Here is a 24,963-nt window from a genome sequence, read left to right as displayed (position 1 = left end):
CTGGGGCTGTGGCGGACTGGACGTGGGGGGCACTTCTCTGTTGCCATTCTGTAAGGTTCCGTGGTACTTAGATAAGACATCTTTGGAATGTTTTAGATTCTTTGCACTTTAAAATGCCACCTGAGCTGACCCTTATCCAGGGGGTCGTTGAAGCAACAGCAGAATCCTTCCAGCATTCAAGAGACTCGCCCCCAACTCCCTGAAGACGATGACTCTTGCAGGTGTGCAGGGCAGAAGACTCACAGAGCACACAGCACCACAGGATCCAAGGTCTTTATTTAGAAAGTACAGAGTTGCTGCAGTCTATCTGACAGGCACAGCGCAGGGAGTGGTGTGAGGGGACTGTAACAGTTCCATTTCCTCCAAGGTGTCACAGGGAGGGGTGCAGAGGGAGGGAAATCCACTGGGGAGTCTCCTCCTCCAGAAAAGGCACTTGGCCTGGGGTGAACGCCCTGCTCCTTCCCCAATCAAGGACTTGGTTATTATATACACTCACGGTTGACCGGATGCAGAAAGTCAAAGCTAAATACAGCTTGGAGAAGGTTCCATCTTGAGGAGTCAGGGCTGCTCCTGGGCTCTTGCCCCAGCTCCCCAGCACGAGAGGAGTATATGTATGTGTGTGTGTGTGTGTGTGTGTGTGTGTGCATGGGGGGGGGTTCAGGAGCGACAGAACCTAGTCTTTCAGTCTTAGTGTTTTGTGCAATTAAAAAAAAAAACCAACAAAATAAATATAACTTAATAACGTCAAACATGACACTAACGGCAAGTCTGGGGAAGGTGGCTGAGAATCCTTCCCTTGATGCTAAGCAGTGCTGAACACCAAGACCCCTCCCCTCTGTGCCACCACCATTTCTCTCCAAGGGCAGCACCCACAGAGGGGGGCCACTCACCTGTGCTCAGGTGCACGCAGCTCTCCCACCCTCCAGCCTGGCCAGGACCCACTGAGTTCCTTTCTGGGATGGGGTTTCTGGAACTTTCCATTTGATCCATCCATCCCACTCAGACTGGGGTGGAGTGAGCCAGGGTCCAAGGAAGTGATGGGAGGGACAGCAAGTGTGGAAGAGAACAGCATGGTAAATACAAGCCTCTCCCCTGCCCCCAGCCCAAGCCCCTAAGTAATGAAAATGATTCCGAAAAGATGCTACTTGATGCCACTTTCACATATTCACGTGAGCCCAAAGCAAATCCATTGGCTCAGCAGGCACGTGATCCACAGACAGCTGGTGCCAGCTTAAAGTGTTCTGGTGAGTTTGTTCTCTTCAGCTGGTGAAGCTGGTCCCCTGTAAGTTTTGTTCAGAGCATGCACTTGCTTTAGTGAACTTCTTCCCTGGAGAGAGTGAAGGGATGGCTTGTGGCTGGCCCACTGGGACAGGACCTGTGTCTGGACTGGGACTCTCCCTGCCCTGCCCCATCCCCCATGAGAGAAGCAAGAAATTGTGGGGGAACCTGGGCAGGCTGTACTCCTCACAGGGTCATGTGCTGTCACAAGGACTGGCTCAGCGGGGGTGGAGGGCGTGACCTTTAGCTGTCAACCCACACAGGAGCTCACCACCCTTTTGAACACCAGCCAGGAGTTGAAAAACGATTTCCTTTTTTTTTTTTTAAGTCAGTACTTGCCTGTCCTCACAGGCCCCCCCCCCCCCCCCGCAACAGCAAAGGAGAAAAGCAAGTGGCATGTGGAAGAGCCAACTGCTCCCCCAGGAGCCTCCAGAGCTGTTATGGGGGGTGGTGGCCCTGTCTGAGACTGGGGCCTGAAGGCACACACCCCTGGCAGGCACTGTGCCTACCACATTCTAGAAAGAGCTCTCAAGGAACAGGGGTCTCAGCATCTGTCAGTCAGCCTAGGGGGGGGGGGCAAGTTCATGGCCAGAGCTGGAAGTTTTGTTTCTTAAATCTTTTTAAAGACAGACTGTACATTTTTCTCAAAGATTCGGACAACCTTGCTAGGCAATGAAAACAAGGCTTGGAATGACTCCCTATGAAGCTTCCAGAAACTTAAGAGATGCTGCAGGAGGGGCCAGGAACAGCCCCATGCCCTACACACCAGGCTCGAGACCATCAGCTCTGTTTTAGGGGGGCAGTTATGATGCCAGGGATCCGGTCCCAGGCCCCTTCCCCATGGGGTGCTAACCTGCGGCCCTGTCTGTCACTGCTTGAAGCCTGTGTGGCACTGAGGAGGGTCTCCCTCCCTCCTCTGGCTCTGCATCAGTGGCTGTGGGGGTGGAGTGGCATCAGGATGACAAATGTCACTTTGGGGACCTGGGCCAGTGAGCACAGCCAGGTCACTCCGATCCTAAGCTGGAGGAGTTTGAAACAAGATGAATTGTGTGTGTGTGTGTGGGGGGGTAGAGGTGGGAGTTGTCCCCTGCCTTAGTGACTCTGCAGAAGGGGCCTCTGGGTTCTAAGCAGGGAGTACTCTCCTCATAGTCGATGTGTGGCTCCTAGTGATTTTGTGCCCAGACCACCATGGAGCCTGGCCAAAGATAGGGAAGCCGCCCCAGATAAAGGGTGTGCTCGGTGGCGGGTGGTGCTAACAGTACCGGCCACCAGGGGGCAGCCGGCCTCTATCAGTATCCTGGCCAGAGGCTGCGGACTCAGAAGTTAGGGTGCGCTCTGCATCCAGCCCCCTCTCCCCAACCCTCACACCTGAGCTTCCCTCCAGATCTCTGAGCCCCCAGAAGACAACCCTTCATTTGGGGGAGTAGTTAGAAGTTGACTCCTCTACAAAGTATCTTGTAGTGCAGCTCGGGAGGGTCAGCCCGGGGTTTGAGCCAGGTATAAGTGCAGGGAGAATGGAGCAAGAAGGGAAAGAAGGGGGGAGGAGGGAGAGAAGGGGTTCTGGGTCGAAGGGGTCTCAGGCGAGCGGGGCGCCTGTGCACATCTCAGTCAGGATGTCAATGAGGTTGTTGAGGCCCGATAGGTAGCCGTCCTCGCGGTTGCCCTCCTGCCAGGGGACGTCATGCTGCAGCGTCTGGCCGTCTGGCAGCGGTGTGGTCTTCCCGAAGTCGATCATCCACACCTTGGCCTGCTCCTTCTTGTCGTGGATGAACAGGAGCGAGCTGCCAATCACCTGGTAGGGGGTGGGCCTGGGTCTTAAGCACTGCAATAGGCCCCCAGACTGGGTAGAGCCTGACCCCTCTCCCCAACCCCTACCCCTAGAGATGGGGAGAGATCAGTTGGGGTGGGCACCCTAGAGTTGCAAATTATATGCCTGCCACAGTGATGTCAGACTCAAAGGGTGGGCAGACACCCATTCCCCTCCCCAAACTCTGACCTGTTCCATGACATCAGGCCGCAGCTCAACCTTGGGGTCCCCTCGCGCTCCCCCCAAGGTTGTGACAAGAGATGCTGTGGCCAGGAGATGGCAGCTAAGGTGTCAGACTTGTTTGGGTGAAGTCCTGGGTTAGATTCTGGCATCACACGTGCCAGAGTGAAGTTCTGATTTTTCTCTTATTAATAAGCAAATGTTTCCTTCCTTCCTTCCTTCCTTCCTTCCTTCCTTCCTTCCTTCCTTCCTTCCTTCCTTCCTTCTTGTCTTCTCTTTTCTTTTTGCCACCAGGCTTACTATTGAGGCTCCATGCCTGCACAATTCCTCTACTCCCAGTGGGCTCTCTCCCTCATTTTAAAGATAAAGCATGAGAGACAGAGAGGAAAAGAGACAGACTCTGCAGGTATCCCCCATATGGAGGCTCCAGTCTGGGTCCCTGCACATCATACCGTGTGTAATCAACTGGGTGACTTCAGAAAGATTTTTTTTTTTTTTTGCCTCCAGGGTTATCTCTGGGGCTTGGTGCCTACACTAAGAACCCACTACTCCTGGAAGCCATTTTTTTTTTTGCCCCATTGTTGTTGTTGCTATAGCTGTTATTGTCATTGCTGTTGCTGCTATTGTTAGATAGGAAAGAGAGAGAGGAGGGGAAGACAGAGAGGGTGAGCAAATGATAGACATCTGCAGATATGCTTTACCACTTGCAAAGCGAGTCCTCTGCTTGAACTGGGATCCCTGAGTTGGTCCTAGCACTTTGCTCTATGTGTGTTTTAACCCAGTGCACTACCGCCCGGCCTCCCAGAAAGATTTTTTTAAAGGGAGATGTTTCTGGGAGGGCAGAGGAAAGGGCCCTGTGTATTTCCAAATGCATGGGGGGGGTGGTCCAGGGTGGGGGCAGTGAGGTCCAGGTCACCCTGCCTGAGGCACAATCCCCTGCACAGCCTGGGTGGCTGGGTCTGCAGCAGAGAAAGAACCGAGGAGCCTCCCGCCCTCCCACACTCTAGCCAGGCCAGAATTACTGTGTGGGAGTAAGGCCCTGTCCTGGTGGCCTGTGTGGTGGCAGAAAGAGACAGAGGGGGTGCAGGGAGGGGCTGAGGAGTCACTCCAATCCCCAGAGCCAGAATCGTTAGAGTTACAGAGAGGACAGACCTCTTCTGTGCCCCCCACCCTGGAAATGATGAGTATAGTCAAGAAGGTTCCGTTTTCCAGTTGGAAAATAATAGAAGTCTTTTTAAACCTGGTTTTCAAGTGAGACTACAGAAAGTGCACTGCAGAAAAAAGTGTTTCAAGAGGACCTGGAGATAGCTCACACTTTCCCATCACTGAGGACCTGGGTTCGAGCCCCCAGCATATCAGGTGCATGGTAGCTGTCCCTTTCCCTCTCTAATTCTGTCTGTAAAGGGAAAAACAAACAAAAAAAATGCAAAAAGAGTTTTCAAGGAGTGGTGGGATCATGCAGGTGGAAAGCTCTGGTGTGCCTTCCTTTTTGTTTGGGGGGGGGGGTCAGGGGTTAGTGCAGTGGATAAAGCATTGGACCCTCCAGCAGGAAGTCCTGAGTTGGATCCTGGGCACCTCATGTGCCAGAGTGGTGCTCCATTTCCTTTCTTGTGAGTATACACACAGACACTTCAATTCCTTTTCAAGAAAGCCTTAGTTCAATTTCTAGCACTATCTTAAGCCCGAGCTGAACAATACTCTGGTGAAAAGTAAAAAAAAAAACAACCAAACACACACACACACACACACACAGAAGTCTATAAAATTTCTTATATAGTTGTATGTTGCTCTTATTCCCATTCTTCTGACCTTAGCACCAAATCCATCTGGAGAAATGTCATTATCCTGTCTTCCAGCACATTTGTGGAGGAGAATATAAGCATTTTCAGGCCTTAGAGTGAGGGGCATGAAGGGATGGATTAAAAGTGTTCCTAAGGTGGTCCGGGAAGTGGCGCAGAGGATAAAGCATTGGACTCTCAAGCATGAGGTCCTGAGTTCAATCCCTGGCAGCACATGTACCAGAGTGATGTCTGGTTCTTTCTCTCCTCCTACTTTCTCATTAATGAATAAAATCTTTAAAAAAAAAAGTGTTCCTTGAGCAGAGGACATAGCATAGTGGTTATACAAAAAAGACTTTTTATGCCTTAGGCTCTAAAGTCACAGGTTCAATCTTCTCTCCTCCACCACTATAAGCAAGGCTTGAGCAGTGTTCTGGTGGAATTACAGAAAAAAAAAAGCACCAAAGATGGAAGATATCTCAGCAGATGGGGCACCTGCCTTGCCACATACACGGCCCAGGTCCAAGTCCTGGCACCACTTGGGAGAAGCCATCACACCAGGGGAAGCACCACTGATGTGGTGTCTCTCTCTCTCTGTTACTCTGAATGAAGTAAAATAGCTGGCCTCGGAGCGGAGAGAGCATGCATGCTTACAGCTGGGGCCAGGAAAAAAAAAAGCTTGCTGTGCAAGGGTAGAGGGACTCCCCCATGTTGCACCCCCCAGGGAGCTCCCCACACCTGCTCCCAGTTCCTCCAGATGAAGCCACAACCCCTTCTGTGGGCAGGACTTGGGTTAAGCGCACCCCCCCCCCCAACACCTGGGGCTGAGCCGTGGCGCACCTGGTTAGATCACACATTACCATGCACAAGTACCTGGGTTTGAACCCTCACTCCCCACCTGCAGGGGGTGGGGTGGGGGTGGGGGAAGGCTCCACAAGTAGGTGAAGCCGATCTATAGGTGTCTCTCTTTCTCTCTCCCCCTATCTCCTCATATCCTCTCAATTTCTCTCTGTCCTGTCAAATAAAATAGAAAGAAAAAATAAATAAATAGAAAGAAAGTGAGAAAGAAAAGGAAAAAAAGGTCACCAGGAGCAGTGGATTGGTAGTGCAGGCACTGAGCCCCAGCAATAACCCTGGCCACAAACAAACAAACAAACACACCCAATAGGGCTGCTTTCCTGCAGAGACCAGACTTGAACATGACCATTCCTGGGGGTTCAGATAATCCTATCCAGGAACCTGCTGACAACTGCCCAATCTACTGGGATGTCTGCTGCCCTCCACCCCAAAGATCTTAGGGAGATACTTGGTCACTTAAGCAGCTCAGTGAGTTTCTACTCCTAAGACCTTTGGATATCACAGCAGAGGGGTCCCAGGAACCATGAAGAAGGGGCAGGGCCATAGAACCATAGAGCCCAGGCTGGACAATCGTGAGGTCACCTTATGCCTCCCACATGCAGCAGGGGCCTGACCCTGATGGCCTTCTGGTAGCAATGGTCACCCTAGAGATGTCCCTTGGGCCTAGGAGCAGGCAGGTTGGGAGTGTGGGAGGGGCCTGCCCAGCTGATGTGCGGGCTCCAAAGGGACATGACAGTTCTCTCACCTCATGACACTTGAAGAAGGGAGATATTTCTAGGGTGGCTCGGATGTCCTTCAGCCGGTCCCGGTAGGTGATCTGGGGACAGAAGACCAGATTTTTAAAAAAAATATTTATTTATTTATTACCTTTTGTTGTTCTTGTTTTTTTATTGTTGTAGTTATTGTTGTCAATGTCACTGTTGTTGCATAGGACAGAGAGAAATGGAGAGGGGAGGGGAAGACAGAGAGGGGGAGAGAAAGATAGACACCTGCAGACCTGCTTCACTGCTTGTGAAGTGACCCCCCCTACAGGTGGGGAGCCAGAGGCTCAAACCGGGATCCTTACATCAGTCCTTGCACATTGGGCCATGTGTGCTTAACCCGCTGTGCTACCACCTGACTCCCTGAGACCAAATTTTAAAACATTTGTGTGCGTGTGTGTGGGGGGGGCAAAGTAGATTGTAAGATGAATAAGTGTGTGTGTGTGTGTGTGTGTGTGTGCTGGTGGGGGGGTGCCTTATAGCCACTCTCCTCATCTAGAAATGAAGCTGAGAAAGTGGGGTGGCAGGGCTCCCACTTTTTCTTCCCCCAGAGGGAGGGGCTGAGAGGGGCAGTCTCCCAAGGACTGTGCAACTCTCCCACCCCCCAGGACCCCTCAATTCATCTGGAAGGTTGGCAAAGGTCAGGGAGCCTCTGCAGAGTGTGGTTGGTGAGAACCATCTCTAGGGGCCCCTACTTTCACAAGGATGGTAGAAGTGCCCCCAACAGCTCTGCCAGGCCCCTCTCCACAGATTTCTCCAAATGGGCTGAGCTGTGGGGTCCTGGATCCCAAGTTCCTGCTGCATCCGGGTCACAGCCCACACAGGAGGTGTGTGGGGGGATAAGTCCTTCATCCAGGTGACCCTGGAACTGCAGGGATTGGGCCACATGGGAACTGAGGTGAAGATTAGGGATCCAAGGAGCCTCCCCAGGTAGAACAGGAAGGGGAGGGCCCCCCTAGTTTTTTGGTTAGGCCCACTCCCTCCTGCTCTGCAGGCTGTGGTTCAGGACAAGGGGTCTTCTGCAGGGACTCGTGGGAGTTGGGAGATGAAGGTCACAGCCTGGTGTGTGCCCAGGTCTTTGTCCCAGAGCACTCTGCCTTAGGGGAGCAGTGGCTCAACACCGCCAATATCAGCTGGTGCTCAGTGTGTCTGTCCAGCTTGCCTGCCAGTGAGGCAGCGAACATTGAGGCCCTTTGCCACAGACTTGTACCACCCACCCACACAGCTCTGAGCTCAGAGAGAGCTCGAAAGTTCCTGCCAGGAAGGGGGGTGGTGGTATGACACCCTCACACTCCAGGGCGCACTTCTCCTGTCCAGTCCAGTCCACCCAAGCCAAAAATAGGTCTGGGGTGCAGGCTGTCTGGTGCATGAACCTCTCACAGGGCTCCCCATCCTCTGTAAATGGGGGTGAGGATAGTGCCCACTCCTGAAGGCTGCCAGGAGGTGTTACTGGGCTCTGAGCTCCAGGTTCTGAGGAAACGGGGCAATTATCACTTCCCAAGGGGATGGAAAAATCTTTTCAGGGCTGTGGAGTGGCATTCCAGAGAAAAGAACGAGTGTCCCACGTGTTTCCATGTTCACCCACGCAGCAGAACCTGGCCACCCCACTCTCCTCCTCATCTCCCAAGCAGAAGTCTGGCTGATCTGTGTGGTCAGCCCTGCCCTGGACAGCCCCCACCCCATGTGGTGAGCTGCCCCAGCCCCTCACCCACTCACCAGGATGTTGGGGTTGCCTTGAGTGAACTCTCGGAAAGCCTCTGTCACCTGCTCCCGCGTCTTGGTCTTCTTAAAGTCACGATTCACGGATCCATCTTCTTTCTGAAGCGAGAAAGAACACCCCAGCCCAGGAGGGGAGTCAGCAGAGGGGATCAGCTCAGACTTGAACCTGGACTTGAGTGGTAGTCCTACTGTGCCAGGGCAAGTAGAGAGCTTTAGAAAAGGCCTGCAAGTGTGCAGAGAGCTCGGGCCTGGGGGGGAGGGAGCCAGCCCTGCCTCAGTTTCCCCTTGAGGTTAGGGTTTCCCCCTGGACTGTCCATATCCCAACCATCCAGGACACCTGCTTTGCCCTAGACAAGAGAGAGGTACCCCCCCCCCCATTCCAAGTGCAACTTAGCCCCCACTGCACCATGAGGCCTCCTACAAGGGGGCCCCTGAAAGCAAATGCAAGTGCTACGGCCTCCCCTGCCCTGCCCCCCACAGCCTGATGTATGGCTCTGTTTCCTTAATCAGGTCACTATGTCTGCCGCAAGTGTTTGGAGCAGGGGCAGGCCTGCTCTCTGAGGGGACCTGTCCCAAATAACACCATGAGTCCCCAAAGTTGGGTCTGTACACCTCAAGATTGCCTCTGAGAAAACTGGGGGGGGGGTTGGGGAGGGAGAGACCTGCAGGTTGAAATGAGAGGGTGGAGGAAGAGAAAGAGGATGATGATGAGGAGGAGCAAGAAGAGGAGGAGGAGGAGCAGCAGGAGGAGGAGACAGGCAGCTTCCTGGAGGGATCAGGGCAGAGGACAGTTGGTGGTCCTGGGTCCCAGCAGACAGCCTCAGAGCAAGCAGAGAGGAGTCCTGCAACTCAAAAATGAGAGAGAGGAAGCAGGAGAGGCGGCTGTTCCCATCAGACAAAGGAAAATGAGTGGCAAGCCCTGAATTTGCATCCTGTCTGAGAACTGGATACAAAACAGAGGCTTCTCCCAGAAGACAGGGAAGGGGTCCCAAAGCAGCTGCCCTGGGAGTGGGGCTGTAAAAACTTCCCCCACGGCCACTTTGGACAAGGCTTGTCAGCTGTGGGCCCTTCCACTGCACCGAGCCCCACAGCCTGCTGTGGCACTGACCCCAGTGCTCAGCGACAACAGAAGGGGGGACAGTGTGGGCCAGGGGCACTGAGGCAGGTACCAGGAACACTACGAGGACCACCACCTGCACCCCCACATCCAGCAAGGGGCTGAATGGGATCCTGGTGGAGGAAGTAATCTTAGACTATTCCCTGGAGGGAAAGAGGAGGAAAAGAGTGACAGCCGTGGCTTAGAGACTGGGGGTGAGGTGGGCCTGGTGGTGGTGCACTCTGCTGATTGCACCTAGTACCATGTGCAAGGACCCAAGTTCAAGGCCCTGGCCCTCACATGCAGGGGAAGCTTCATGAGCAATGAAGCAGTACTGTCGGCCTCCCTGTCTCTCCCTCTCTCTTCCTCTATCCCTTCATCCTCAATTTTCTCTCTGTCTTATTAAATAAAAGGAAAAAAAGGGGGTGAGGGGAGATGGGGAAAGACCATTGGGAGCAATGGATTTGTTGTGTGCACAAAGCCCTATGATTTCACCACTCCTGGTCCATTTTTTTATGGGGGGGGCAGGGAGGGAGAGAGAGGGGCTGAAATAAAAAAAATGTCAACAAAAGTGAGACTGAGTCCAGGGGCCTGGCAGTGGTACACCAGGTAGAGCACATACATTACCATATTCAAGGACCTGGGTTCAAGTCCCCAGTCCCCACCTGCAGGGGGATGCCTCACAAGCGGTGAAGCAGGGCTGCAGGTGTCTTACATTTCTCTCTTCGTCTCTATCGCCTCGTCTCCTCTTAATTTCTGTCTCTATCCACTAAATAAATATCTTTTGAAAATATATTGGGGTGCAGCCTCTGTTGGAGGGTGAGGGGCCTCAATGTCAATGTTCAGCCTTCCAGTCCAAGGCCTCTCTTACCAGATGGAGGGATGGCCCGGCTCCCTGCCCCTGAGCAAGGAGGAAGCTCAGGGCCTACATGTGTGCAGACAGTGGACCCCAGGTGGACGCTGAGGGTGGGCCTCACCTTGATGCCCTCGATCCGGAAGCCGAGCGTGGCCGTGGAGCTGATGGTCTCCCGCCACTGCATGTACCGCGGCTTGGTCACTGCCCGCTGCGCCTTCTCCTCCTCAGTTGGGGCCTCAGGGTCCACCTCAATCATCTTCTGGTACATGTCTTTCCGGAGGCTGGGCTTCTTCCGGGCCTTGGTTAGCTCCTCCTCCAGGTAGGTCCTGCATAGGAGGCGAGGCCATAGGTGAGGTGATGCTCACTGTGGCCAAGGGAGGCCCACCCAGAATGGGTAGGGGCTGGGAAGGGTATGAGATTGTCAGAGCTGCAGCAGTCCTGTCGGGTGCAAGCAGCTTTATTCCAAGACCTAACACCGATACAGCAACTCCTTCTGGGGAAGACAGACCTTCACAGGGGAGAGGGGCCAGGCAACTCAGTGGTTTCTTTTGCCACCCCTTTCCCTTCGTCCTCTGGAAGGGAGGCTAGGAGAAAGGGCTCATGGTGGAGTCCACTGAGTTCAGTGGTCATACGTGGTGGTGACCACAGTAACAAAGAGAGAAGCCCATGGTGGGGACACAACAGTTCATAGACAGCAGGTCTTCGTCTGCCCACTGCTCCTTTGGCCCGAGTTCCAGTGGAAAGACTAACACAACACAGCCATCCAGTCCCTGCCCCCCCACCCCCCGCCCCGTCCGAGACGGAGAGGCAGCCCAGCTCCCTGTCTCCAAGTGGGGAGGAAGCTCAAAGCCTCCATGCATGCAGAGAGTGGACCCCTAGCCCCAGTCTGGCCAGCTAAACTGTCTACTGTGCTACTCTTGCCAAAAACCAGCTAGGCATCTTGGGTTCAGTGTTGTCTTCCTACATCTACCTGTGTCCCCCAAAGTGGAGGAGATGGGAGGGAGGAGGGACAATGGCATTTCAGATTCCTCTCTGCTCTGCTTCTTTTTTGATTCATAGCTGTTTAATGTCAACTAAAGTGAGACTGAGTCCAGAGGCCTGGCAGTGATGATGTTACCATGTGCAAGGACCTGGATTCAACCAGCCCCCACCTGCAGGCAGGTTGCTTCACAAGTAGTGAAGCAGGGCTGTAGGTGTCTTATCTTTCTCCCTTACACTGCAGCAGTCTAAGGCTGAACCCCCCAGACCCAACTGCCTGTCTTAATACGTGGCCAAATGAGATGGGGAACCATCCTGTCCTGTTCTCCCTACCTATCCACACAAACATTATGCATCACAAAGGCCTCTTCCCTGCTCCCATTTTATTTTATTGTGACTGTTATTATTATTCATGCATTCATTTACTAGTTTTGGGTGTCACCAGGGCTTTGCACATGCATGATTCCACCACTCCTAGTCCATTTTTTCATTGGGGGGGGGGGAAGAGAGGTAGAGGGACTTCACAGCCCTAGTGTACCCTCTAGTGCCACTGTAACCTTCCTTGTGTGATGTGCTGGGCTCGAACCTTGGCTGTGTGCCTGGCGAGGCAGGTGTCCTACCTGCTGAGCTGTTTATTATTATTTAATTTGACAAGTCAGAGAGAAGTTGAGAGGGAAGAGGAGATAGGAAGAAAATATAGACACCTGCAACACTGCTTCACCACTTATAAAACTCCCCCCCCCCAGCCCCCATAGGTGAGGACTGGGGGCTTGAACCCGGGCCTTTGTGCATGGGAAAATGTGTGCTCAAGCAGCTGCACCATCTCCCTGTAGCACCCCTGCCCCCAGTGAGCTATTTCTTCACCCCCTCTCCTGTTTTAAACTCCCTTCCAGCCCCTTTGAGGGCCCCAGATGTGCCAGTGACCCTCCCTGACACTGAAGCCTGCAGGCCAGTTGCCCCAGAGGGAAGTGTCCTCTGTGTGGGTGGGAGCTGCCCTGAAATGCCTTGCTGTGCTAGCAGGCCTGGCCCTGGCTCCCCGCTCTGCCCACCACTTCCCATGCCCTCTTCAAACTGCTGGCCAGAAGCCTGGAACAGACCCAATGGGCAAAACCCATGCCATTTTAAAAAAAAAGGTGTTTTCAGAAACCACTGATGAGCAGGAAAAGCCACCAGCCTGAGTTCGGCCGGGTCACCGACATGCACAGGAGCCTCAGAGCCTGTGGAGCCAGACAGAGGCTGTGCCCTCAGCCCTGACAGGGTGCTCGGCGCTGGCACGTGAGCAGGCACATGAGCACTTCCCCTGCACCCCCAGTTCCTCAGTACATGCAGGGCCAGCGGGGTGAGTGGGAGGCTACACTTCTGCAAAGAGCTCATAGGAGTGCCCCAAACAGGAAGCAGGCTCTGATGTCAAATCCCTTTTCACAGCAGGATAGCTCCGAAAAGGTCGCCCCACAAAACAGTGCTCTGCCACCCTGCTCCCTTCCACCAAGTGACTATGCAGAGATGATCACGGGGGTTCACTGACGAGGCAGTGGGGCTCACAGAGAACAGGCCAGCCCCGTGTCACACCCCCTCTATGTCACATAGGGAGCTGAGTCTGCCAGGAGAGAAAACGTGACTGGAGAGATGAAGAAGGGGGCTTCCCTCAGAGAGGGGCTAGTGACACACCACCACAACTTCACCTAGGGCAGAAGGGTTGGAGACAGTTCTGGTCTCCCAGGCCTCTGGTCTGCAGGTTAGGAAGCCCCTCTGAAGGTGCCCACAGAACAAAGCTCCCCAGAACAGTGTGAGTGTACCTGCATGCAGAATGGGTGACCTGAGATGCCTCATCTGAAGGCACCTTGGGGGACTATGTCATTCCCACCCCTGTGACAAGCATCAAACCCTAGTGTCCAGATGTCCATCTTGGCAGTGGCCAGGCTTCTGGTCACCTGCTTCTGGGAGGCCACACTCTGGGATGGGGTGGGTCCGAGGACTCAGGACAGCCTGGCTCTGCTTTGTCCCACCAGCCATACCACTTGACTCTGCATATCCACCTGTCTGAACACTGCATCCCAAGCCCAGAAGGCAGGCTGGGTCCTGCTGCCACCTGACTGGGAAGGACAGAAGGATAGTCTGGGCCTTCCCTTAAAGGCACATCCTGGGGCACCAGGGGAGAAACTTCTGGGGACAAAAATTAGACTTCAGTGAAGAACGATCACCACATGGTGACTGGAGGGACAATCTGACTCCTCTCTGTGGGGTGGGCTTGGAGGCACCTGGACAGAAGAAGAAAGAGATGGAGAGAAGGAGGGAGAGCCAGGATTGTGCAAGAGTGAACAGCAGGACCCTCCATCCCTCTGCCAGCACCATGGCAACTGTAGGCCGCCTCTCTGTCTGATCCATCACATGATGCCAGGGCGAGTGACGAGAGGAACTGGCTGGCTGGGCCTTTCTTACCTGTCAGCCTCCTCCTCCTCCTCTCTCTCTCTCTGTCTGTCTGTCTCTCTCTCTCTCTCTCTCTTTCTCTCTCTCTCTCTCTCTCTCTCACACACACACACACACACACACACACACACAGAAAACATCTGGCACACACACACACACACACACACGCACACACACAGTCACACAATCATACACAGCCCTCTTTTTCTCAATTTCCTGGAAGGTGAAAGCCAACTAGTGGATGGCTTCACTTGTTTGTGGGATATAGATAAATCAACAATGTGGACTTGCAAAAAAGAATAAAAAAGTTGCAAACTGTCTCTAAGACTTTGTGAGAACTGTGGTGGCTATCGGGAGCAGTGCAAGGTAGCAGAGAACTCTGGAGAAGGGTGCTGTGTGGTACTATACCCCTGTAATCTTAGAATCTTGTATACCATTATTTAATCACTCATAAAATAATCATAGCAAGTCAAAAGAAATTAAATTCAACCCCATGGAAGAACAAAAAGAAACCATCTGAGGCAAACATAGGCTTCGGTCCTGAGCTCTATTTCCTGGGCCTGTTCTCTGCGAAGCCAGCTTGGGGGGATGCAGTGTTTTGGCGCCTCCTGTAGGCACCTGCGGCACCCCTGTTGCCACTCACACCCAGGCACAGGTCTTTTTGGCAGTCCAGCTCGCCCTAAGCAGTTCTCCCCCACACACCAGCACAGGGCGCATAAGAACCTCTGCTCCAGTGCTACAGGGCAGGAAGCCAGCAAGCTGCTACCCCTAGCGGGCTATCACTCAGTGACCCCGCCTGAGTGGATGGGAGGTTCCCTTTGCCCTCTTAGTGAAGAGGCACAGCTTCCAGTCAGGCCTTGCTCCACCCAGCTGACCAGAGAAGGGAAGTGGCCATCTTGAGCGAAGCCAGGGGCTCTATTTCCTTTGCATATGGAAAACCTCTGGCCTTGGAGGGTGTCTGCTGCAGGGTTAGGCCCGACGAGCTCACCTAACACCCATCTTGCAGTCCATGACACAGGGCGAGTCAAAGTCAGCCAACAGGTCATCCATCTGGTTGTAGCGCTCCCCGTCCTTCACCACGTCCCCGTGGTAGGCAGGCACATAGGGCCGCAGCACATCAGCCATCAGCCGGTCCAGGCAGCGCTGCTCTGACTCACAGTGCTTCTTCAGGATTCTGCCATTGGCAGCTGCCTTGAAGCTCCCTGCAGAGCAAGGTGAAGGTGTTTAATCACCCAGTTCTGACCCACCAACCTGGATGCCCTCTTTTCAGGGTGCCACAGAGAGGGCCAACACAGTGCTGAAGTGGTGCTCAAGTCCTCTCTGGTGGACAGACCACTTAACGGGGAGTGGGGGCCACTGTGGCCCCACTCACCGCCTATAACCCCAGTCTGGTTCCCTTTCCCCTCCCTGACCCCCAGCTTACACATCTGAAGCTGGGAGCCATGAGAGCTCTCCACTTGGGAGTTGGAGTGTGAGGTAAGAGATAGGGGTTGGGACCTCCTCTTTGTGTTACTGGAACTATTCCAGTCCATCCCCAGCCTGCCTTTTCTGCCAACAGAGGTGTCTCCCTGTTTCAGTAGAGCAGGAACTCTAGAGGGCCCACAGCAAACCCCCTGGGGCTGCTCCATATGAGGGAAGGTGTCCACCTGCACATCTCAGGCTGGGCCAGTGTGAGTGGGGAGATTAAAAACAGTGTCAGGCTCTGAGTCACAAAGGCCAAATTTATGGGCAGCCACTGAAAGGCCCCCTGGAGAGCAAGGGCCACCTGGGCCAGCTGGCTGTACAGTGTTGTCTCCAATGTCACCAATGGGGGAAATGCAGCCCACAGGCTGGCCCTGAACCCTAGTCCCTTGCACCCAGCAGTTGACAGTCTCAGGTGACATGTGTATCAGCAGGCACTTGCTCCCACCCTCCCCATCCATGGCTGCTGCAACCCCAGGACCAACAGTGGGCAAGGGGTCAGATTGATGAGGTCATCGGTTTCCTTGGATTCAAATGGAGGAGAAAATGAGAAGGGGGAATTTAAGAGACAGAGGGGCTTGATGTGTGCTTGGTTTTGCATGGATGGGGCCCTGGGTTCAATCCTGAGAAGAAGGGAGGGAGGGAGACATGGGGTGGATGGATGTGTGTGTGGGGAAGAGGTGGCACAAACCAGTGTGAGGCTGTTCTCCATAAGCTTTATTTTGTTGTTGTTATCTCTGGGGCATCACAGCTCCAGGCTGACTTTTTCAGATAGACACACACACACACACACACACACACACATGCGCACACACACACACACACACACACACACACACACACAGAAAGAAAGAGACTCAAATGTCCTCCAATAGAATGGTGGCTGAGCTCAAACCTGGGTGCCTGCATGACAAAGCAGCACACTATCTAGGTGAGCTATTCTGCTGACCCAGCATTGTGTGCATTTTTTGTTTGTTTGTCTGTCTACCAGAGCACTCTGCTCAGCTTTGGCTTATGATGGTGCTGGAGATGAACCTGGGACCTCAGAGCCTCAGGCATGGGAGTCTGTTTGCATCACCATTATGCTGTCTCCCCTGCCCTATCATGTACATTTAAAAGTATTTTTTAATGTTTTGTTTATTTATTTATTTATTTTGGATAGAGACAAACTGAGAGTGAAGGGGGAGATAGAGAGGAAGATTGAAAGAGACACCTGCAGCACTGTTTCACCGCTTGTGAAGAAGCTTTCCACCTACAGGTGGGGACTAAGGGCTTGAACCTGGGTCCCTGTGCATGGTAATGCAGGCGTTCGACTAGGTGTGCCACCGCCCAGTATTTTTAAGGCAGCATCAATATCATATTTCTCAGGTATGTCTGTGATTCCAACTGCAGGGTCTCGGGGAGGGTCTGCCTGGGTTCACAGAGGGCCAGGGGCCTCCCACCCCATCCTGTGGCCCCAGAGAGTGGTCCTTGGGAGGGAAAGTCAGTGGATCTGAGACTACCTGCATGTCCGGCCAGCTGGATCCAGGGGTACTTCTTCTTGAAGGACATGACAAAGGGAGACCAGTGCACCATGTTTTTTATTTTCCTCCATGATTTGCTCTAGAAACAAAGAAAGAAAAGGCACTTCATTAGGAAAGAGGACAACTGTTTTCTGCTGAGGTAACTCACTTCAGCGAGCCACCAGACAGGTGGTCCCAAGGACTCGCCCTACCTGTCATCTATATCATGTGCACCCAGAAGTAAGGGGACCTTCTGGGACAAAAGAGATCTCTGTACACCCATGTCCACAGCAGCATAATTTGGAATAGCCCAGACCTGGAAACAGCTCAGGTGCCCAGTAACAGATGAGTGGTTAAAAAAGTTGTGGTATATATACTCAGTTGTTTAAAATAATGAGGTAATCTCTTTTACTTCATCTTGGATTGAGCTTGAAGGAGCCATGTTAAGCAAGATAAGCCAAAAAGAGAAGGATGAATACCCAGTGATCTCACTCATAAGTGAAACTGAAGGAATAAGGACAGAAAGGGAAAACACAAAGTGAAACAAACTGGGTGGGGTGTATTTCATCAAAGCAAAGGATTCTGGGAAAGGGGGAGGTAAAGAGGCCTTTGGGTGTTCTAGTGCATGATGGTGGAAAAGGGCCCCAGTTGGGGGGTGAGAGTGTTTGCAGACACCATGTGTCAATAACTGTGCTGTAATCCATTAATCCCCACTCCCAAGAAAAGGATTTTTAAGTGTCTAACAGGTTGGAAGGGCAGAGTGTGGCCTGCATTCTACCCACCCTGCCTAGTCAGTTCTGCAGTGAGGGCAGCACTCTGCCAGGCCACGTGATCGAAGGGCTGGGCTTTGCTGCCAAGAGTGTGTGTCTTGGATCCCGTCTGCTGGAGATTGCCAGGGAAGTCTAAAGAAGTCACATTAGTATTCTTCCCTTTCTTTTTTAAAATCACAGAACCTGGAGGGCTGCAGGAACAATCAAGAGAGATGTGTGAGGCCAACAACGCAAGAGCCTAAATGGCAGGAGATGGGCCAAGTGGAGTCCTGCTCCCATGCCTGGCGAAGATGTTATGGCAGGTCCAGAGGGAAAGAGCGCCGCTGGCCACCACCTGCTGGTCACATCCCTGCCCCAGGATTCAGAGGGATGACAGGCTGACAGGCCCAGGGTGGGAGGATTTAGGCAGAGGGCTCCAGTCCAGGGCTGAGTCTTTCTATGTGCCCTGTCTAGGGGCCTCAGGGTCTCCTGTCTAGTGAGAGATGAATAGTCAACTGTTATACACTTGAGTCATTCTGGAAAGGTCTCAAGAGCAAAGGTCCAGTGGAGGAGGACTAGAGATGGCCACTGTCATCCAGATGTAACACGTCATCTCACATTGTCTGTGCAGATGTGATGACCAGGGACCAGGCAGTGGCGCACCTGGTTAAGCAGTCACATTACAGTGTGCAAGGACTCGGGTTCAAGCCCCTGGTCCCCACCTGCAGACGCAAAGCTTCACAAGTGGCGAAGTAGGGCTACAGGTGTCTCTCTGTCTCTTTCTATTTATTTATGCCACCAGGGTTATCACTGGTGCTTGTATGATGCCACTACTCCTACTCCTACTCCTAGTGGCGTTTTTTTTTTTTTAATTTCTTAGATAGAGGGTAAGACAGAGACAAGGAGACTACAGCACTGTCCCACCACTTGAGGCTCCCCCACTACAGGCACTCCCACGTGGTGCTTAGGGGTTTAGGCCCAGGTCCTTATGTGTGGTAACATGCGTGTTCAGCCAGGTGAGCCACCTCCCAGCTCCCATAGGAATCTTTTTTTTTTTTTTCTCAGCAGGAAAAGGGGCCCCACTTGGCTGCAGCCACTACAGTCCTCCCATGTAGGGTGGTGGAATATTCCACTGGGTATGTGCACAGGGAACTCCTCTGCTGGCAGCCGCATGGGGTTTTTCCCTGGTGTTTAAATAGCAGCACCCGGGCAATGCTGACTCTGCTGTTGCCAAACGTTAAACACCCAGAGCACTTCTAGGTACAGAGCCAAGTTTCAGAAGGGAGGTGGCCAGGCAGCCCATGGTGCTCAACTATGGGCTGAAGGAGGAGAAAGGGAACAGGCAGGAGATGGCAGGGATCAGGCCCCTTGATGTCCAGGAGGCCACAGAGGCCATGTAGGGTGAAGCCCCATTCTGGGCATGGGGGAGTGGCAGGCCATACTCTAAAGCCCTTGATGGAGGTGGCCACACAGGACACCAGGCCTCCTCCATGCCAGCTAAGACAGGGGACAAGCAGGGAGACAGGGGACAAGCAGGGAGGGAAGCCAGCAACCTGGAAGAATCCTATTGCTGGGAACTTCTCTCTCTCTCTTGCTTTCTCTCCACTCAATAGCCTCAGTCACTTCTCTAAACTAGGTCCTAGGTCTCCAGCCTCTCAAGCCAACCTCTGTGAAACACAAATGCCACACTGTTCAAGGTCTGGGACACCACACACTTTCAGGACCCCCTGGCCTCTGGTAGGGGACGGGGTGCAGAGTCCTCTGACGTCAACCAGAGGTATGGGCTAGCTGATTCGGGCAAGTTCTAGTCTTATCGCATCTCCTACTCACGCCAGACTGGCCTAAAGGCAATGCTGGGGCGTTCTTCTACAGCCCATTAAGCATCATCGTGCACAAGGAACAGCTCTCAGAGACCCAGCTTAAGCTGGCTTCTTTCCTGCTCAGATGTGTAGCACTTGGGCCTGAAGTGTGGGCTGGTTTATAGTACTGCTGGGGATTGAACTGGGGACCTTAGAGACTCAGGCACAAAAGACTTTTTTGTGTAACTGGGGATGCCCTGCTGGGCAGTTAGATGGGTGGACACCAGGGGGCACCAGGTTGCCCCTTTTAGCAGAGGAGCAAAGAGCCTCTTGGAAAAACCAGCCACCTACCTCTAGACTAGGGGTGGGATTCTGCACTTGGAAACTTTGGGGGGAGGGTTCCTCAAGGGAAAAATCAAGCACCCCAAAACTGACTAGATGGAAGAATTCCATCGCTGAGCAAGCCAGTGCCCATGAGGACACCCTGTTTTGACCTGGATCCTGAATGGGGTGGTTTGAGCTGTCTGAGGGCCAGAAGTCAGGCTACTCAGTTAATGCATTGGGGGTTGCAAGATGGGGCAAGACTCAGCTACACGAACCCCTCAGTGGCCCCCATTTTGGGGCTTAGGAGGTACAGATTAGATTCCTCTGTCTTTTTCTCTCTCTCTCCTTTTATTGGGAGAAGAGGTTAATGAGTTACAGTGCATTTGCCTATACATGTCTTATGACTTTCTAGTTCTACAGAACAGGTGTCAGCTAAATATTTTCACCAACCATCAAGGACCCCAGGCCCCCCTCCCCTAAGCACCTCTATTCCATTCCCCCCATCCCCGAGTTCCTCGTTTTGGTGCAGTACCCACACACCAGTCCAAGTTTCACCCTCTGTTCTCCCCTTCTGACCCTGTCTCCCCAGTTCCACCTACATGTGGAGTCATCCAGTATTCATCCCTCTCTTCCTGACTCATCCCACTCAATACTTCCTTCAGGTTCCAGCAAAGGTGAGGCAAGACTGCAATTTCAGAGTTTCTGTTGCCATGTCTAGGTCTTCACTGTGTTGTTGTTTTTTTTTTAAGTACTTTGTTTTATTTTTTATGTTTTTTATATTTATTTTCCATTTTGTTGCCCTTGTTGATTTTTATTGTTGTTATTGATGTCGTCGTTGTTAAATAGGACAGAGAGAAATGGAAATAGATGGAGAAGACAGAGAGGGGTAGTAAAAGACAGACACCTGCAGACCTGCTTTACCACCTGTGAAGTGATTCCCCTGCAGGTAGGGAGCTGGGGGCTCGAACCGGGATCCTTACTCTGGTCCTTACTCGTGCCACGTGTGCTTAACCCGCTGTGCTACTGCCTGACTCTCAGTATTTTATTTAAATGATAGAGATACAGAGAGGCAGAGGGGAGAGGGAGAGAGAAAGAGGGAAAGAGACATACCAGAGCACTGCTTAGCTCTGGCTTGCAGTGGTGCTGGGGATTGAATTTAGGACCTTGGAGTCTCAGACATAAGTCTTTTGTAAACCCATTATGCTGTCTCCTCAGCCCTTTGCTGTGTTTCTGACCTGACTGCAGTGTCTCCTGCCGACACCAACCCATCCAGAGTAGTTTTGAAGGAAAAGTATATAAAAGGACTGTATGGGGCCTTGTGGTCTTTTAGAGTGGACTCTGGAGTGGGCAAGCCATGTGGCCTTGCTGAAACTGCTCTCAGCCGGGCTCCCCTTTTACCCCATTTCCTGGCAGCTGAACTGTTCAGAGGATGTGCAGAGAAACTTTGAGTCGGAGGGTAAAACATGACAACCCAGCCCCAGTCCCAGTCCCTTACATGCTGTGAAGGCAGAAGTCACAAGAAAGAGGGCTTGAGGGGTGGGTGGATGTCAGCAGTGCCCTCTCCAGGCAAACACACATAACTAACTGCCTTTAATCACTTCTCAACTTCTGGCCCTAAAAGGCTGGATATCAGGGGAGCCCCTCAGAACACTTGGTGTGCACACCCTGCCTCTAGCCCCAGACACACAGTTGTCCTGCAAACATTCTATAGCTCAGGCTAGAAACAACTTACTAGCTGGGGGGTGATGGGTGGGGCCCAGGTGAAGCTGGAGGCCAGGCAATTTTCTGTTTATCTAGCCCAGATTCCAAGCCTCCCCATCAGGCTCTTGGGTAAATGCCATCCTCAGGCTGGTTCTCCCAGCCTGTTACCCCCATTCATGCTGCGGGGAGATGCTGCCTTAAGCAAAGAGCTAGCTGGGATCACCTCAAAGCCAGGCTTTAGACTCCCAGAAAAAAGCAGACAGAAGCAATGGGGTGGGATCAGGTCAAAGGGGAGGAGGGGGAGGAGGAGCAAAGAAGAAGGACTCAGAGCCCAGGCTGGGGTTGAGGGAACACGTACCCTCGACTCTCACAAACCATCTCAGCTCCTTTCAGGGTCCACAGAGGTCTGTTGGAAAAATGGTGCCTCTGGCCCAGAGCTCAGGAAGAATGTCCAGATGGGGGCGCAGTGCATGAATGGTGCATGGGGCCCCCTGGAGGTGATCTGACTTCTGGGCTGGAAATCTGGCTTGCTATTTAGTGGTGGCAGATGATCTGGGTCTCGCAGGGCCTTCTGGGTCCTGTCCTACTTCTCCTCTGCCCCTGGTCACAGAAAGAGCTCACAGCCCCCAGGAAGACCTGGCAGGAGGACCAACGCTGGGGATCAGTCCTTGGACTGATCCTCATTTGCCCTCAGCCCCATTTTCAAGGCCTTCCCCCTTTTTACTCCCTCAAAGGCCTCTTTCTGGTCTACTGAGAGGTGAATGGGCTCCAAGGGAGCACCCACAAGAGGGGGGTCAGCACTATCTTCTCCCCACCTTTTGGGGTCTGCTCTCGAGGCACTGCCTGCACCTTCAAAGCAACACTGAACTTCTCAGTGCATTTGGGGAGTAGTGGAAGGGCTGAGACTCCAGAGGCAGATGCCATCTTAAGGGCTCTCTCATCCACACCTGAGGGACAGTTATCTCGCCTGGGGACCCCCACTCCCATCCCCACATGGAGATATCCTCAGTTCACTGAACATTTGCTCTCAGGGGTGATTGCTGGCATCACAACTCCCTTCCCACCACCCTCAGACCTACAAAGGGCATCACTGCCAGGCATCAGGGACTATTCACAAGAATGGCTCCAGGTGTGCAGGAACTTAACTCATCCATAGGTAATTCAAGATACCTGCCCCCTTTCCAGGAAGCCTGCCTGTTTTAGAGGCTCTTCTAGGGTGGCCCCAATATGCTCTGGGCACCCTTCCTCCATCCTCCAGCTCTTACAGAGACAAGTGTCCCAGTTTGAGCCTTTACCCTAGGTAAAGTCCAGCTGGGAGTCTTTGAGAGCCCTCAGCAGTCCAGAGGACAGAGACTGAGCCAAAAGGCGTGTGAGGGGGTGCATCCACCCATGGCGAGCTAGACAGAGCCTTCCAATAAAGCCTTATTTCTAGGCTGCTCCACATCTCATCAGGACTCCTGTGTCCCTCTCCTGTCTCCTAAACACTATATGGACCGTGATAGAGGGGGGCCTTCTGGGCACAGCACCTACAACCCCAAGCATCCCCCAAGCCAGCGTTCCTGCCTCCTGCTCCTCCAGCAATGATTTTGCCAGGCCCACTGCAACGTTGTGGTGTGCACATGCACGTACATGCACGCACACACACACTGCCCCTCTGAATTCTGCTCAAATCCTCATCTCTGAGCCAGAACAATAGGCTTTGGCCCCAGAGTTTCTTTGCAGAAGGCAGCATGTGTGTGTGGGGGTGCATCCTCCAGGTTTGGGCGTTGAAATGCCACCTCTGAGCTGCAGCCATGGGCAAGTGATTCCCAACCTCTGTGTTTCCACCTGTGAGCTGGGCACAGCCCTGGTCACCCCATGGTAACAGTGACAGCCAATAGGGCTGTGACACTGCCATACAGATACTATGTCTGTGTCCTGGGACAGGTAGGACTTAGAGGCTCACTATGTATGTACTTTAAATTTTTTTATTTGATTTATTGGGGGTGGAGAGAGACAGAGAGACACAGAGAGAGGAGGAAACGGGAGAAAGAGGAAGGCCAGAGCTTGAACTCAAGTCCTTGCACACTGTGATGTGTGTACTTATGGAGGTGTGCCACCACCCAGCCCCTCCAGTCTTCGATCGTTTCCTCTCATGGTTTCCCTTTTTATTAAAAAGAGCACTTGGCTCGCTTTTACTTTTAAGCATCACTCTACAATATACAGTACCGGGGATTGAACCCTGGGCCTCACACATGCCAGTCCTGTGGTCTGCCCACTGAGCCACAACCTGGCCACTCCCCATTCCACCTCCCAGAGTAAGGTATTTCTTCCTTTCTCTCTCTCTCAGAGTAAAAGAGATTAAAGGGAAGTAAATCTCTAAAATATCAGGAAAAGAAAATTATCTGAATGTTCTGACTTTCCAAAACAATATATTTTATTTTCTGAGCATGTGTGTATATGTGTGTGTGTTGGTGTGCAGTGGTGATGACCTGGCCAAGATATAACGCATCGAATGCTTAATACTATGCTAATACTGCATGCAGTCTTCATTCAGAACTGTGGCATAGTTATCTCCCCCTACAAAGGAAGAAACATGCCCAGAGAGGTTAAGTCACTTGCCCAAGGTCACACAGCTTCCTGGTTCCTACCACTTTATCCTGAGGAGTGTATTCTGTTTCAACCCACAGGATAACTGGGCACTGATGGTCAGTGACCTGGGGCTGTCTCTCCCTCCCCACAGCTACCAGTGGAAAAAGTAGTCTCAGATAAACAACAAGCGCTTTGTCAAAAGAGTGACCTTTTGGTTGGGGGGAGGACTGATTACAAAGGCCTGCCCTGCCCTGTCCTCCTTCCAAGTCGGCTCCCAGAAAGCCCTCACTGTTGCACACTTAGGGAAGCACATGGCACAGAGTGTTGAAAGACAACCCATCCAGAGAAGGTTCCAGAAGGAACAGAATGTGTTGCAGCCTTTGTCCAGCTCTTGCAAAAGTCTGAGAGCAAGTCACTAAATTGTCCATTTTTTTTTTTTTGGGGGGGGGGAGGTGATTTTATTCTTCCTACTTTGGTGTCTTTCTGAAAGAGCAGTTAGGGTTTCCCTAGTGAGCCTTCCTGCCCATGCTGGGGAAACGCCAACTTTGTCCATTGTGTTTCCCTGGCAGAAGCCTGCGCTGACAGCAGCTGGGTGCAAGCCCAGGCAGGTAGGACCCCGGGGCCCCGGCTAGAGACCTGGCTGCGGCCAGCAGGAACCCCACCTGTGCCAGCAGAAAGTCTGGAGGTGAGTGGGCAGGCCTTTCCAAACCAAGACACGAAGGAGGGTCGGAAAAACCATGCCCAAGGACTTGGCAGGAGAGATGGCTCCAGATAAAAATACCAGTCTGGCTTTTAAGATGAACTGTCCTCTGAGCAGAAACTTCCCCCTAAAATGCCAAATGCAAAATAGAGCAGTGGTGCTTCCTAAGATGGAGAGTCTGGGGTACTGCAGATTGTGCCCTAAAGCTTTGGCCTCTCCTCTCCCCACTGGACTGTTGTGTTTTGCATCTGGAGTGGAGGCCTTGACCCCACCTGCTTGAGAAAGGCACTCCTGATGCAAGGCTTTAGATGGGCCTAGCCCTTCTGAAGGATGCCACCTTAGCTCCCAGCAGCCATTGGGCCAGGCCAGGGACACCCCAAGTGTCTCCCTAGCTGGTCTCTCAGGATTCACTGCCTTC

At 52.8% G+C, this 24,963-nt stretch overlaps 1 protein-coding gene across 1 annotated transcript in view; it reads right to left on the bottom strand.

Annotated features, from left to right (window-relative positions):
- Nucleotides 1–259: 259 nt before the first annotated feature.
- ITPKB (inositol-trisphosphate 3-kinase B) overlaps nt 260–24,963 on the bottom strand; it is a 120,969-nt gene continuing 96,265 nt past the window's right edge. The window contains exons 3-8 of the mRNA XM_007534495.3: nt 16,702–16,801; nt 14,727–14,940; nt 10,455–10,659; nt 8,379–8,480; nt 6,647–6,718; nt 260–3,070 (exon numbers count right to left, since the gene is read on the bottom strand). Coding sequence (XP_007534557.1) covers nt 2,855–3,070; nt 6,647–6,718; nt 8,379–8,480; nt 10,455–10,659; nt 14,727–14,940; nt 16,702–16,801 — 909 coding nt within the window. The 3' untranslated portion in view covers nt 260–2,854. The remainder of the gene's footprint in view (nt 3,071–6,646; nt 6,719–8,378; nt 8,481–10,454; nt 10,660–14,726; nt 14,941–16,701; nt 16,802–24,963) is intronic.

The sequence above is a fragment of the Erinaceus europaeus genome, chromosome 6, assembly GCF_950295315.1.
Source record: "Erinaceus europaeus chromosome 6, mEriEur2.1, whole genome shotgun sequence".
NCBI classification, from domain to species: domain Eukaryota; kingdom Metazoa; phylum Chordata; class Mammalia; order Eulipotyphla; family Erinaceidae; genus Erinaceus; species Erinaceus europaeus.
Note: the sequence above shows the minus strand (reverse complement) of the source record. Positions and strands in the feature narration are given on the sequence as shown.